We start from the raw sequence: 13,727 nt of genomic DNA on the forward strand, positions 1-13,727 counted from the left end.
CCTTGGGGCCTAGTACGAGACACTGGCGGACTTGCCCCCCAGTGAAAAGGATTACCGTATGCTCGTGACAGATGAGACGATGGCGGCCTGTAAGCTAATCTTCCCTGGCCAGACTCTGAACCTGAGGAGGCTTCAGGCGCTTCCCCCATCTCGTGACACCAGGCCTATCATCGTGGTGGAGGTCACGGGGGATGAAGATAAGGAGGACGAGGTGCCTCTCGTGAGGACGAAGAAGCGGGCGTCGGAGGTCGCCCAAAGAACGGACGAGGAGAGGATCCGGTCCGGAGCAGCCGCGGGTCCTTCTAGCCAAGGTATCCCATACATGTTTAGGAGCCTAGATAGGGCCACTGCCGACCCCCGGATAGCTAGGTACAATCCCAAATAGATTGTCAAACGCCACCGAAGTGACCCAGACTTAGATGAAACCCTGCTCCACTGCGTCGACCAGCTCGTGCTGGATTACCAAGATAGCCGCCCTAGGGGTATTGTAGTCGTAGATAACACTCTAGCCTTTAGGTCGATCCTATTTGAGGAGTATGGGACCAACCTTCGGTCATGGCCATCATTCTGGAGGGGTGCCGTAGCTCCAGGACTTAGGCAATATGTAGAAGAGTCTAGTCCTAAGCCGGCCTCGGATCCAGAACCTGCGCCAGCTCGAGAAGTGATTGTCTTAGATTCCCCCGAAGAAGCTCCGGGGCTGATGGTCGTAATCGTAGACTCTTCCTCTAGCTCGGGGGGTAGGATTCCCCTTTAGTACATAAATATACTTGAATTTTGCATTTTTTCTTTTCTTTCCTTTGTTTTTGTAGGACTACTAACTTCTGTACTAACCATATCTTTGTTTTGACAGAAGAGATGTCTCAGTCCGGGGGACAAAGTATGCGGGCTGCGCTCATTGGGGGGAACTCCTTAGCTGGGGCCTCTGGGCCCAAAATGAAGAAGCTCCGGACGCTGAAGTAAGGCGCCGGGACCCCATCCAAGTCTCCTGCCAAGGAGAAAGAGCAGCCCCCAGCCACTCAGGTCGTGGGAACTGTTCCTCCTGCTGCAGGGGGGAGCAGCATGCCCCCACCTCCTCCGCGAGCTCCGGCCTTCGCCCGGGACATAGGGGCAGAGCTTAGGACTCTGGCAAGTTCAACCTTTGAGGTGCGCATCCCGGTTGACCCCCAGGACCTGGAGAAGATTCCAGAGGCTTTCCGGGGGACGGAGTTCGAGATGGCGAACTACGTCGTCAGCCACATTTACAAGTTCAACGAGAAGGAGCTCAGGGCCATCAAAACAAGGAGACCGGTGGGCGTGCTGGAATCTTCACTGGGCATGGCCTTAACGGTAAGCTGACCTTACCCTTTATGGTTTTTAATTATCATGCCTTGCCCTCTTTTTCCTTTCTCTTTTTTTTTCCTAAGGCAGTTGCCTCTCCATTTTCGCAGAGCGCTGTTGCCCTACATCGGAGCATAGCCAGGACCAAGGCCCAGCTCGAAGATATGCAGGGCAAGCATCAGGTGGTTAAGGACGCCCTGGCGGCCACGCAGGCCGAGCTGGAAGAAGCCCGTCCCAAGCTTCAGGAGGTTGAGGCAACCAAGGCCGCCCTTGCCGCCGCGCGGGCGGAGCTAGATGCCACGAAGGCTGGGGCCAAGGAGGCCAAGGCTGCCCTTGCCGCTGCGCGGGCGGAGATGGATATAGCGAAGGCTGGGGCCAAAACTGCCCTGGAAGCCGAGCAGGCAGCCTTCGGATGTCTAGGAGCCCTTGCTGGAAGGGTTTAAAGCTCGCCTCGAGAAAGAGGCACCTTCCGAGGCCGGGGAAGCCTCCGGCGCAGCTGAGCAGGAGGGCGAGACGGCGACCTCCACGGGGCAGCCTGGCGGAGCTTAGGGCCTTCCTTTTTTGCTCCCCCTCCTTTATATTTATTTTTTTGTGTAACTTTTGCACGAGGTGTTTCCACCTCGAGACAATTCAATTATCAATTTTATTTTTAATTTACTTATTTCCTTGTCTTTGCGCACTTTAGTTACTATTTTGAAAAAACTTAGTTCGCGTTAATTTTTATCAATATCTCGTGCTCTTTAAGAAGAACAACAATCAATCGATTCAAATTAACCTCCAAGTTTTATGACCTGGTTATATCCAGGAACTTAATTTGAAATCTTAGTTCGTGTTAATTTTTATCAATATCTCGTGCTCTTTAGGAAGAACAACGATCAATAGATTTAAATTAACTTCTAAGTTTTATGACCTGGTTGTATCCAGGGTACAGCTTAGTTCGCGTTAATTTTCATCAATATCTCGTGCTCTTTAAGAAGAACAATGATCGATCAATTTAAATTAACTTCTAAGCCTTTTAAGGCGACCTGGTTATATCCAAGCACCATATGCCCCCCAAGTAACTGGGAAAGGGTCTTTCGTCGTTACTTAAGATTACACTCGTAAATATGTACAATCATAAACGAAAAGTTAATTCTCATTGCGTAATACATAGAAAATGGCCTTTAAGGCCTTACAAGGAAATCATTGGTAATATCTCTTCAAATGGATGGCGTTCCAAGTCCATGGGACTGCCCCTCCATCAAGCCGAGCTAATTTATAAGTTCCCTCTTTGATGACCTCGATGACTTGATATGGTCCTTCCCAGTTCGATCCCAATACTCCATCTTTGGGATCCTTCCCGGCTAAGAAAACTCTTCTGAGGACCAGGTTGCCAACGCTAAAGGCGCGCTTCTTGACTTTTGAGTTGAAATAGCAAGTGATCTTCTGCTGATAATGGGCGAGCTGGAGTTGTGAATCTTCTCGTCTTTCATCAATCAAGACTAAGGAAGTGCAAAGTAGCTTGTGGTTGCGATCCTGGTTGTATGACTGGACCCTATGCGAAAGTACCCTAATCTCCACAGGGAGGACTGCCTCACTCCCGAAGGTCAGGGAGAAAGGAGTATGACCCGTAGGAGTCCGATGCGAGGTCCGATATGCCCAGAGAACCTGGGGGAGCTGTTCTAGCCAGACCCCCTTCGCTTCGTCTAGTCTCTTCTTGAGGCTCGCCTTTAACGTCTTGTTGATAGCCTCGACCTGGCTATTCGCCTGAGGATAGGCCACGGAGGAGAAAATTTTCACAATTATGTACCTCTCACAAAACTCGGTGAATAGGTCGCTGTCGAACTGAGTCCCATTGTCGGAAACAATCTTCTTGGGCAGCCCGAATTGGCAGATAATGCTCTTAACCACGAAGTCAAGGACATTTTTGGAAGTTATCATTGCCAAAGGTTCTGCCTCAGCCCACTTCGTAAAGCAGTCGATGGCCACCACAGCATAACGAACCCCACCCTTTCCAGTAGGGAGGGCGCCAACCAAGTCGATCCCCCAAATTGCAAACGGCCATGGGGATGAGATCATCTTCAGCTCGACTGGGGGAGCTCGGACAACTATGGTGAATCGCTGGCACTTGTCGCACTTCTTCACGTATGAGACTGAGTCCTTGGACAGAGTAGGCCAGTAATATGCTTGCCTTAGGATCTTCAAGGCCAAGCTTTGCCCCCCAGTGTGATCTCCGCAAAAACCCTCATGCACTTCCTGCATAATGGCCTTTGCTTCGTCTGGAAGAACACATCGTAGGAGAGGTAGGGAGTACCCACATCGGTATAACACCCCATCTACTATAGTATACCTGGGAGCTTGATACAGAACTTGCCGCGCATCATTACGCCCTTCAGGTAGTTTTCCCTCGACGAGATACTCAAGGATGGGGGTCATCCAGGTCAGCCTGATGTCGATCATCTCAACCTCCGTCCTGACTTCTTCTATACTTGGTTTCTCCAAGAATTCTATCGGCACCAACCCTAAGGTCTCCGTCTCCCCGGAGGTGGCGAGCTTGGAGAGAGCGTTCGCGTTGGTGTTCTGCTGCCGAGGTATCTGCTCGATCGAGCCTCGCCCGAATGCGGACAGCTCAACTTTTACCTTTGCTAGGTAGGAAGCCATCTTGGGTCCTCGTGCTTGATATTCACCCAGAACCTGGTTTACCATGAGCTTGGAGTTACTGAAGCACTGGACGGAGCTCGCCTTCAGCTCCTGGGCTATCCTTAGCCCGGCCAACAAAACTTCGTACTTGGCCTCGTTGTTGGAGACCTTGAATCCGAATCTCAGCGCCGAGTGGAATCTATGTCCCTCAGGGGATAACAAAATGATTCTAGCTCCAGAGCCGTTCTCGTTGGATGAACCATCCACGAAGATCCTCCATGACGCCTGGGACGAGGTGACTTGGGGTGAGTCTTCTGCAGGATCCTTCCGGAATCCTGTACACTCTGCTACAAAATTGGCCAGAGCCTAACTTTTTATAGCAGTTCGCGGAGTGTACAAAATCTCGAACTGACTGAGTTCGATGGCCCACTTTAACAGACATTCCGATGCTTCAGGTTTTTGCAAAACCTGCCTTAAAGGCTGATCGGTCATGACGTGTATTGAGTGGGACTGGAAGTACGGTCTGAGCTTTCGCGAGGCCGTGATAAGGCAAAATGTCAATTTCTCCATCAATGGGTACCGAGATTCAGCTCCAAGAAGTCTCTTGCTAATGTAGTAGACTGGCTTCTGAATCTGGTCTTCTTCCCGGACTAATGCGGCACTGGCTGCATCCTCCGTGATAGCCAGGTCGAGAAAAAGAGGCTCTCCTGCTTTTGGTTTGGATAGTACGGGTGGCTCGGACAGATGTGCCTTCAGGTCGAGGAAAGCGCTTTCGCACTCTTCTGTCCATTCGAACTTCTTATTTCCTCGGAGCAGGTTGTAGAATGGCAAGCACTTGTCAGTGGATTTTGAAATAAACCGATTAAGGGCCGCCACCCTTCCTGTCAGGTCTTGGACATCTTTGCGCGACCTGGGTGAGGGAAGCTCGAGCAATGATCTGATCTTGTCGGGGTTTGCCTCGATTCCTCGGGTATTGATGATGAAACCCAGGAATTTTCCCGATGCGACTCCAAAAGTGCCTTTCTGTGGATTAAGCCTCATGCCATACTCCCGTAGTATCTTGAAGCATTCTTCCAGGTTGGAAACATGGTTATCAGCATTCTTTGACTTGACTAGCATGTCATCAACGTACACTTCCATGTTCTTCCCGATCTGGTTTGCGAACATTCTGTTTACTAACCTTTGATACGTTGCACCGGCGTTCTTCAGCCCAAAGGGCATGACCTTGTAACAATAAATGTTAGTCGGGGTCATGAAGCTGGTGTGCTCCTGGTCCGCCAGATTCATGGTGATCTGATTGTAGTTTGAGTACGCATCCATAAAGGACATGAGCTCGGCCCCGCCGTGGCATCCACCAATTGGTCAATCCTTGGCAATGGAAAAAAATCCTTAGGGCAGGCTTTATTCAGGTCGGAGAAGTCGATGCAGGTTCGCCACTTCCCGTTAGGTTTCAGGACCAGCACGGGGTTGGCGACCCAAATCGGAAACTTGGCTTCATGAATAAAGCCGCATTTCTTGAGTCGGGCTACTTCTTCCTCTAAGGCTTCAGCCCGGGTTATTCCTAGGCGTCTCTGCTTCTGGGCCTTTGAAGGAACACTTTTATTCAAATGAAGGGTGTGCATGATGACACTCGGGCTAATTCCCACCATGCCCTCGTGCGACCACGCAAACACATCCAGGTTGTCCTGCAGAAATCTAGTCAGCTCCGCCTTCTTCTTGCTGCAGAGGTTTTTCCCGAGCTTGACCATCCGTGAAGGGTTCTGCGGGTCGACGCTCACTTCTTCGAGCTCCTCAATAGCCTGGAGCTCAGACCTGTCGTCACCTATTCGGGGGTCAATATCCTCACTTAAGACAATATTTTCTCCTTCGGCGCTTTGAGGTTTTTCAATCTCAAGATCAGCTAAGGGTTCCTGAGATTCCTCTTCACCACTTGGGATGGCCATTGCCAGCTGCCCGGGTTTTGACTTTCCCTTCATGGAAATGCTGTAGCATTCCCTGGTAGCAAGCTGATTGCCACGGACAGTGCATATTCCCGTGGAAGTAGGGAATTTCATCGCGAGGTGGAGAATGGAAGTGATGGCCTCGAAGGCTATGAGTGTAGGTCGTCCAAAAATTGCGTTGTATGCGGCGGAGCAGTCGATGACCACGAACTCGAGGAGTTTGGAGACTGTCCGAGGACCTTCTCCTAGGGTGATCACTAGCTCGATAGTCCCTATAGCCGCTGATCCTTCTCCCGAAAAACCATACAGCATCATGGAGGTCGCCTTCAGCTCGTCGATAGTCAAACCCATCTTCTCCAGCGTGGACCGGAATAGAAGGTTGACCGAGCTCCCATTATCGATCAGCACCCTCCTAACCCTCTGGTTAGCGAGCTGAATTGCTACGACCAGAGGGTCGTTATGAGGGAACTGGACATGGTCCGCATCTTCTTCTGTAAAAATGATCGGTTGCTTCTCCAATCACTGCTGCTTTGGCAGGCGCTGCTCCGGGACGAACTCTACTCCATTATGCGCCTTGAGTTCGTTCACGTACCACTACTGGGCACCCCTGCTCGTGCCAGCCATAAGCGGACCTCCAGAGATGGTGGATATCTCCCCTCCTATCACAGGAGGAGGGACGTCTTGATCTACCTGAGACCTGGGCTGACTGGCCGGGACTTCTGGAGCAGGTCAACTTGCTGGAACCCTGTTCCGCGCGTACTGGGCCAAGGGGCCAGCTCGGATGAGAGTCTCGATCTCATCTTTCAAATGCCTACAATCATCAGTATTGTGGCCAACATCGTTGTGAAAACGGCAAAACTTGGAGGTGTCTCTCTTCCCCTTTTGGTGCTTCAACGGCTCGGGCCTCTTCCAGGGGAGGCGAGTAGAGTTGGCTAGGAAGATATTCTCCCTAGACTGGGTGAGCTCTGTATAAGTCGCGTAGACGGGCTTAAACTTGTCTACGGACTTATTCTTCTTTTGGCCATGCTGGCTGCCCTCGCCATTCCCCTTTCTTTTGCCTCCATCGAGCTGGTTGTTCTGTGTGACATTTTGGGTCGCTGCCACGACCTCCGTCCCCACTCCAGTGGGCTGCTCAGGGACCTGGCTGGTTCCTGCAGCTGAGGCTTCGGCCTCCTCTAAGTTGATCCATTCCTGGGCCCTATTAAGGAATTCGTTCACCGAACTAACTCCCTTCCTTTGTATATCCTTCCAGAGCTCCCCTCCGACGAGGATTCCAGTTCTCAGGGCCATGAGCTTGGAGCTGTCATCCGCGTCTCTGGCCCGAGCAGCGACGTTCGCGAACCTGCTCAGGTAAGCCTTCAGAGTTTCGTCGGGCTGCTGCCTCACGTTAGCCAGAGAGTCGGCCTGAACGCGGGCAGCCTGGGAGGCTCGGAATGCCCTTTTGAAGTCAGTCAAGAAAGTTTTCCAAGAGCTAATTGACTGTCTTTTTCCTTGCTTGAACCACTGCCTGGCTGGTCCAGTCAAGGTGGAAGGAAAGATTAAACACCTTAGCTCGGGGCCAATGTTGTGGGCCATTATCAGGGTGTTGAACATCCCTAGATGATCCGACGGATCTCCATCTCCATTGAACTTAGATAGGTGCGGCATACGGAAACCAGGTGGGTATGCCGTTGCTGCTATGCTGGGGGCGAAGAGCTCCATCTCGTTCCCCGAATCATACTCATCTTTCTCTTTCTCCATCAGGAGCTTCCTCATCAGCTCCTCCATCTGGGCCAGGCGCTCGAGGGTTTGGTCCTGATTTCCTTGGTTATTCCGGGGCTGTTCAACAGCTCTGGATCCATTGTACATATTTGGTGGGTTTTTGCCCCTCCTATCTTGAGATAGGTTATTTGGGGCATTCCAGCCGTTACGTACTTCGGAGAGGGCCCCCCCTGAGCAAGCATGGCTGTCGCCTCCTGCTGGCTCCCCTCTATGAGAGTTAAGGCGATCTCGCAAGTCGCCCCCTTGGGTGGCTCGAGGGCTTTGTACCGAACTTAGACGTTGATACAGGTCTCCGCCAGAGAGGTCGCTCCGGCGACTGCTGGTCCAGTAGCTCCTGTTAGATAGGCTCGGAGTCCGCCTTTGGTGGTGAGGATCTGGGCTTTCCCTCGGTGCCCTGCTTCGTCGGGAGGGCCCTGCGAAAGGCGGGTCTCTCCTGCTACTTCCATAGGCCGGAATATCTTGAACGGGCCGAGGAGGAGATGGATATCTTATTGGAGAGGGAGGATGCCTGACCGGAGAGGCGATCCTGGTTCCATCAGGCCGGATGAGGTTAGGTGAGGGCCTCTCGGCCCTGCCAACCTGCGGGTCCCGCGCCTAGCGATCAGAACGAGGTGCAGGATGGCTGTTGGGGACGGGCTGATGCTGCGAGCCCTCCCCGGTTCTCCTTCTGGAATTTCCTCGGGCTCTTCTGGGCGCGTTCGAGGCCGGTTGGGAGCTAGGAGTTGAATTTCTGACCGAATGGCTGTACTGCGGTTGTTCGGCTCTAGGCATTTCTCCGAAGTTTGCCTCTCGACGGTGCGATGAAGGAGTGGAGTTGGCTGTCGGAAGTCTGTCCGAGCGGCTATGCCTGGACCGATTACCCCGGCGAGATTTAGGAGCCTCGCCTTGCCTCTCTCCGACGTTAGCGTCAGTTGTGAGAGGGGGTAGTCGGGCCAGCACGTCTTTGATCTGCTGATTAGCTATTGCTAGCTGGCTCCTCAGCTGAGCATTCTCCTTCTCCACCACAGTGTAATAACATGGGTTTGGATTAGGTGGCCGAGGAGCCGAACTTCCAGTGTCATCTTGGCCCGCCGGCTGTTTTCCTAGCTTCTGTTGGACTTCAGAAATTTGTTCGTCGCGGATGGCGACATGACGAGCCTCCTGCCCATCATGTTGTTCTGCCTCGTTACCGTGTCTGGATCGAGTAGTCACCATGGTTGGATGTTTGTGATAGCACCAATCGAACTTGCTCTCAATGAAAGCACCAATCTGTTGACGTGGTTCTTCGCCAACAGGTAATTAAGAAAAGAAAGAGAAAGGGATTAGTGCTTATGTTGAACCGAAATAGATGAATGATCTTGGAAATGGAATGGTGACACGAAATACGTTTTTAGGTGGTTCAAAGGTTAAAATCCTTCTACTCCACCAGTCAGTATTATTGCTATATACTGGGTATTCTTTTACAAGGTATTTCTTACAATATAGAATCCAACCCCTTATAACTCCCAGGGTCTCCATATTTATAGGAGAAGGCACCTGAGAGTTGGTAAGAAGGTCATCCCGTGACCTTCTTACCTATCATGTCAACTCTGGGGCATTCATGATTAATTCCTAAACCTGACACATAAGTGTGGTCAAATCAATAGGTAAGGGGATAATGGGCCGCACGGCCCAACCCAGTCGTGGGTGTCTGAATACGCACGTTCCTGCTGCGTGTCTGAGAAGTCAGGGATATATCAGACACGTGATGTCTAATATATCCACGTTTACCTTGTGTGGTTCACTTTATAAAGGGTCACAGCCTCCAACTCTAGCTCGTACCACGAGCTGGATGATTCCCTCGACCTGTGGTGTTCAGAGTCCAGACTCAGTCCTTGAGCAATCTTGGCGAACCCTTGGGTTACCTCGAGCTAAGGAGGTAGGATCTTATGATGGCAGCTCTGGTCTTGGGGATGTCCATGTGGTAGTCATGATTATGCCGTATCTCAGCTCGTTAATCAGCCTGTGGGAAAATCAGGGCGTACAACCATAATAACGTGTTAGGACATATATGACAAACTCTGAGACTATGTAAAATTGTGTTGGCTTTGCTCAATTACTCTCTGTTTTTTTTTTTTCATTTCAAGGACACATTTAATTATGTGGTTTGTATACTTCATTTCGTAGCCTTGAATTATCTTGTTTTTACTTCACTCGCTTTTTTTATGCACACATATATATATTTATAATATATACAGGTACTGCTTAGGTGAGAGGCATTTTTGTCTCTCATGCGTGGGGGCATTTTTGTAGCCTTTGATTTTGAATCTGATAGCTTTGCTTTGTTTGCTTATAATAGGGTTGGTTGCATTGGATTTTTTTCTTTTGTGTATTTTAATTGAAAACTCACTTGCATCATATTATACAGTCCTTTGTTTATATCGATTAGCAGCTTTTTCGTCTTTCATTTTTGTGGATTTCTTTCCTGAGCATGCTTTTAACTGAGTTTTTAAGTTGACAGATTGGTAGCCAACAATATTAATTAGTTGACATTTTGATTTCTAGTTTGGAGTGAAACAGCTGGAAGTAGGCCATTACTATTGATGACGAAACAGAATAAAATTTCTTGCCTTTTTATTTTTACTTTCTGTTTTGATTCATAAGTTTAGTTCTCTTGTTTTTTCTTAATCTTTATAGTGTTCTGTTTTGTGTTGAGTTTAGTATATTAGCATATATTCGACTTCTTGATGAATACCAATCTAAAAGTTTTGTATATTTTTTTTTATCTTTTGTTTAAAGCAACAACTAACTACAACACCATCACACCATTGTAGTCCCTCTACGCTCAACCTGCATCATCTAAGGTGAGCTCTTTCTCTCCCTCTCTATACTTTCTTTACATCTCTGGAATTCTTTGATTTGAATGTTTGAATTTGAAAACTTAGGCTATTAAATTTAAAAGAAGCATTATTTATGAAGACATAGACTGTGATAGTTAAAATTATGATTAGATGGATGAGAAGAATGTAGACATTGACGATCATGCGTCTTGACCTGAGGCTATTGAATTACATTTTATTAGTCTTCTATATGAAGAAGCCAAAAAAGGATTACAAACAACAACCTTGGATAAAAAAGGATGGCTGAAAATAGAAAATGACATATTAAATTCTTTTGGAAAGAGATATAAAATGCCTCAATTGAAATCCAAATTCAATCGGTTAAGAAAGGCACATCGTGAATTTTCTCATCTTTTGGAACAAACTAGTATGAGATGGGATCCTCAAACAAATACTTTTACAGCAAATGATGAAGTATGGGACACTTATCTAAAGGTAATATACTTATATTATACTTGTGTTGTTGATTACTTGATTATTCTAAATTCATGTTACATTGTAACGTTATGTGTTTTTGGATTTTTGTAGAAATATCCAAATGCGAAAAGATTTCGAAAAAAAGGATTGCAACATTATGAGATGCTTGGAGAAATATTCAATAATACAACAGCCAATGGTGGGATGAGTTATGCCTCCACTCAACTTCTTCCTTCTTCAGTTGAAGAACGTCAACAAGAGCGTCATTTTGTTGGAACTGGAGCACATGTTGATGTTGGTTTTGAATTTGATGGTGATAATTATGGAGAGGAGGAAGAAGTCACTAGTGTACGTCGTCGAGCTACTTCTGCTCCACCAGATGCACCAAAACCAAAAGAGAAAAAGAACAAAGGGGCCAATCCATCCATCGACCATGTGATGCAAGAACTTGCAAAAAGTATTTCTGCTAAGACTGAGGCATCACTAGTACGAAGTGAGACTATGCGTAAGTATTATGAATCGAGAGAAAAGAGAATTAGTGAGGAAACGAGCAATGTCACTAATTCTTACAATGTGGAAGATTGTCAAAACATTCTAGATGGTATTCCAAATCTGGATAACAAAATATACCTCAAAGCGTTGCAAGAGTTTGTAGCAACCCCAGAATGGCGTGGAATATTCATGAGAATGAATGAGGAGCGTCGTCGTGCTTATCTTGATTCATTGATGGGGTGATTTAATATCGTTTATTTATTATGAGTTTGTCTGTCATGAACTACTAAACCATGAAGTTTACATTTTCTTAAATAATGTGTAATGAACTTAACTTGGTATTTATTGTCATGATTGAAATATCTTACGTGGTTCCTTGTTATTTCTTTAACCTTTGTGAATTTTTGAATTAAATTTTTATTATTGTCATAATTAGGTACCTAAGACGGATGATTCAGATGAGGAGTTTGAAATATTATTTGGTGATACTTCTTCTTCATCAAGCGAGGAATTAATTGGTCAAGTTATCATGCTTAATTGATTACAAGAGATGCAAAAATCTCAACAGATTAGATGACCACTATGCACTTCAGATATGTCTGGACGTCAATATTTACTTGAGCTATTAAATGGACACCTTGATAGATTGTTTTACATAATTAGAATGGACATTAATACTTTTAGATCGTTATGTCATCGATTAGTTGAAATGGAAGTCATAGAACATGACAAGGTAATTAGTGTTGAAGAAGCTATTGTCATGTTTCTATGGATAGTTACACACAACCAATGAGTTAGAACTATGGCTGAAAGCTATCAACATTCAGGAGAAACTGTTTGTCGTCAGTTTGGTAGAGTGCTAGATGCATTGTGTTATTTAGGAAATGAAGTAATAAGGTCTCTTGACTTTAACACTGTGCAAGCAGAAATTCAAAATAATTCAAAGTATTTCCCATGGTTTAAGGTAAATTTTATTTATTAATTTTAATAATATACTAGTTATAATTCATATCAATTTAATTGATGTTGGTAATGATTTATCTAATTTGTTCTGCAGGATTGTGTTGGAGCAATTGATGGTACTCATGTAATTGCAGTTGCACCAACTCTAAAACAACTTGCATTTAGAGGAAGAAAAGTAGATGTAACACAAAATGTAATGGTTGCATGCTCCTTTAATATGATGTTTACTTATGTCTATGCTGGATGGGAAGGAACTGCTAATGATTCCCGAGTGCTTCTTGATGCAATGAGAAAAGATGATAACTTCCCTATGCCACCACAAGGTATTAAAATAAACTAATTTTGATACATTATAATTTTCTTTAAAATATTCTTATATATTAATAATTTCTTTTAATATAGGAAAATACTATGTTGTTGATTCTGGTTATCCAAATATGCCTGGGTTTCTAGCACCATATCATGGTGAACGTTATCACTTGCGTCGTTTTAGAGGAAGAGAGAACCATCCTAGAGGTGCGATGGAGTTATTCAATTATAGACACTCATCATTGCGTAATGTGATTGAATGTTGTTTTGGACTTCTAAAAGCTAGGTTTCCAATTTTGAAGTCAATCCCTCCATACTTGCTTGGAAAGCAACGTCGAATGCCAATAGCATGTTGTGCTATCCACAACTGGATTAGAATGCATTCTATTAATGATGAAATGTTTGAACAATATTCAGTTGATGCCAGACCTATAAAAGATATTGAAGGAACTGAAAGCCAATCTAATACAACAATTGAAAACCAACAAGAAGGAGATGAAGCAGGAATTTCTGAGACACCAGAGTTGAATTTCAGTCAAGCTTATATGGCCTAGATGGAAAATGTTAGAGATGACATTGCTGGACAAATGTGGCTTAGTTATAACAACAATGCTTAAATAATTGAAAAAAAATGTAACTTTAATTAAAAAAAAACCAAAATTAGTAACAATGCAATATTATTATGAATTTAATTAATGTACTATTATTAAATTTTAATTTTGATTTATCAATATTATTAATTTTTACTTAATCAAGTCTATTTGAAAAATCAAAATTTAATATAATACAACCTATATATATAAAATATATAAAATTAAAATAATTTTCATATTGAGCTGAACCAATCACATATTCTGTTTATGTTATATTTTCAAATTTACTACCAATCACAGATTCAGTTTTTTAAAATTAAAAAACAACTTACACCTAGTGAACCAAACATATTTTCAGAAACATGTTGTCAATAACTAAATTCAGATTTTCATTACAGAATCACAATTTTAGAAAACTCAATTTTCTAATGACGAACCAATCAGCCCCTAAGCTCCTA

The 13,727-nt window shown here is 45.6% G+C and overlaps 2 protein-coding genes across 2 annotated transcripts; both read left to right on the forward strand.

Moving 5' to 3' along the window:
• Positions 1-10,786: 10,786 nt before the first annotated feature.
• LOC133806366 (uncharacterized protein At2g29880-like) lies at positions 10,787-11,647 on the forward strand. The gene is made up of 2 exons (XM_062244476.1): positions 10,787-10,930; positions 11,024-11,647. Exons 1-2 carry the CDS (start codon positions 10,787-10,789, stop codon positions 11,645-11,647), a joined length of 768 nt encoding a protein of 255 aa, XP_062100460.1.
• Positions 11,648-12,206: 559 nt separating this feature from the next.
• LOC133806367 (protein ALP1-like) lies at positions 12,207-13,230 on the forward strand. Its single transcript, XM_062244477.1, has 3 exons — positions 12,207-12,368; positions 12,462-12,690; positions 12,770-13,230. The coding sequence occupies exons 1-3, from the start codon at positions 12,207-12,209 to the stop codon at positions 13,228-13,230; spliced, it is 852 nt and encodes a 283-aa protein (XP_062100461.1).
• Positions 13,231-13,727: the final 497 nt, after the last annotated feature.

Source organism: Humulus lupulus, chromosome X (genome assembly GCF_963169125.1).
Source record: "Humulus lupulus chromosome X, drHumLupu1.1, whole genome shotgun sequence".
Classification (NCBI taxonomy): domain Eukaryota; kingdom Viridiplantae; phylum Streptophyta; class Magnoliopsida; order Rosales; family Cannabaceae; genus Humulus; species Humulus lupulus.

Coding starts and splice junctions, on each gene's coding strand:
- LOC133806366 (XM_062244476.1), top strand. CDS start 10,787: ATGCCTCAATTGAAATCCAAATTCAATCGGTTAAGAAAGGCACATCGT. Junction 10,931..11,023: donor TATGGGACACTTATCTAAAG/GTAATATACTTA, acceptor GGATTTTTGTAG/AAATATCCAAATGCGAAAAG.
- LOC133806367 (XM_062244477.1), top strand. CDS start 12,207: ATGGCTGAAAGCTATCAACATTCAGGAGAAACTGTTTGTCGTCAGTTT. Junction 12,369..12,461: donor AGTATTTCCCATGGTTTAAG/GTAAATTTTATT, acceptor TTTGTTCTGCAG/GATTGTGTTGGAGCAATTGA. Junction 12,691..12,769: donor CTTCCCTATGCCACCACAAG/GTATTAAAATAA, acceptor CTTTTAATATAG/GAAAATACTATGTTGTTGAT.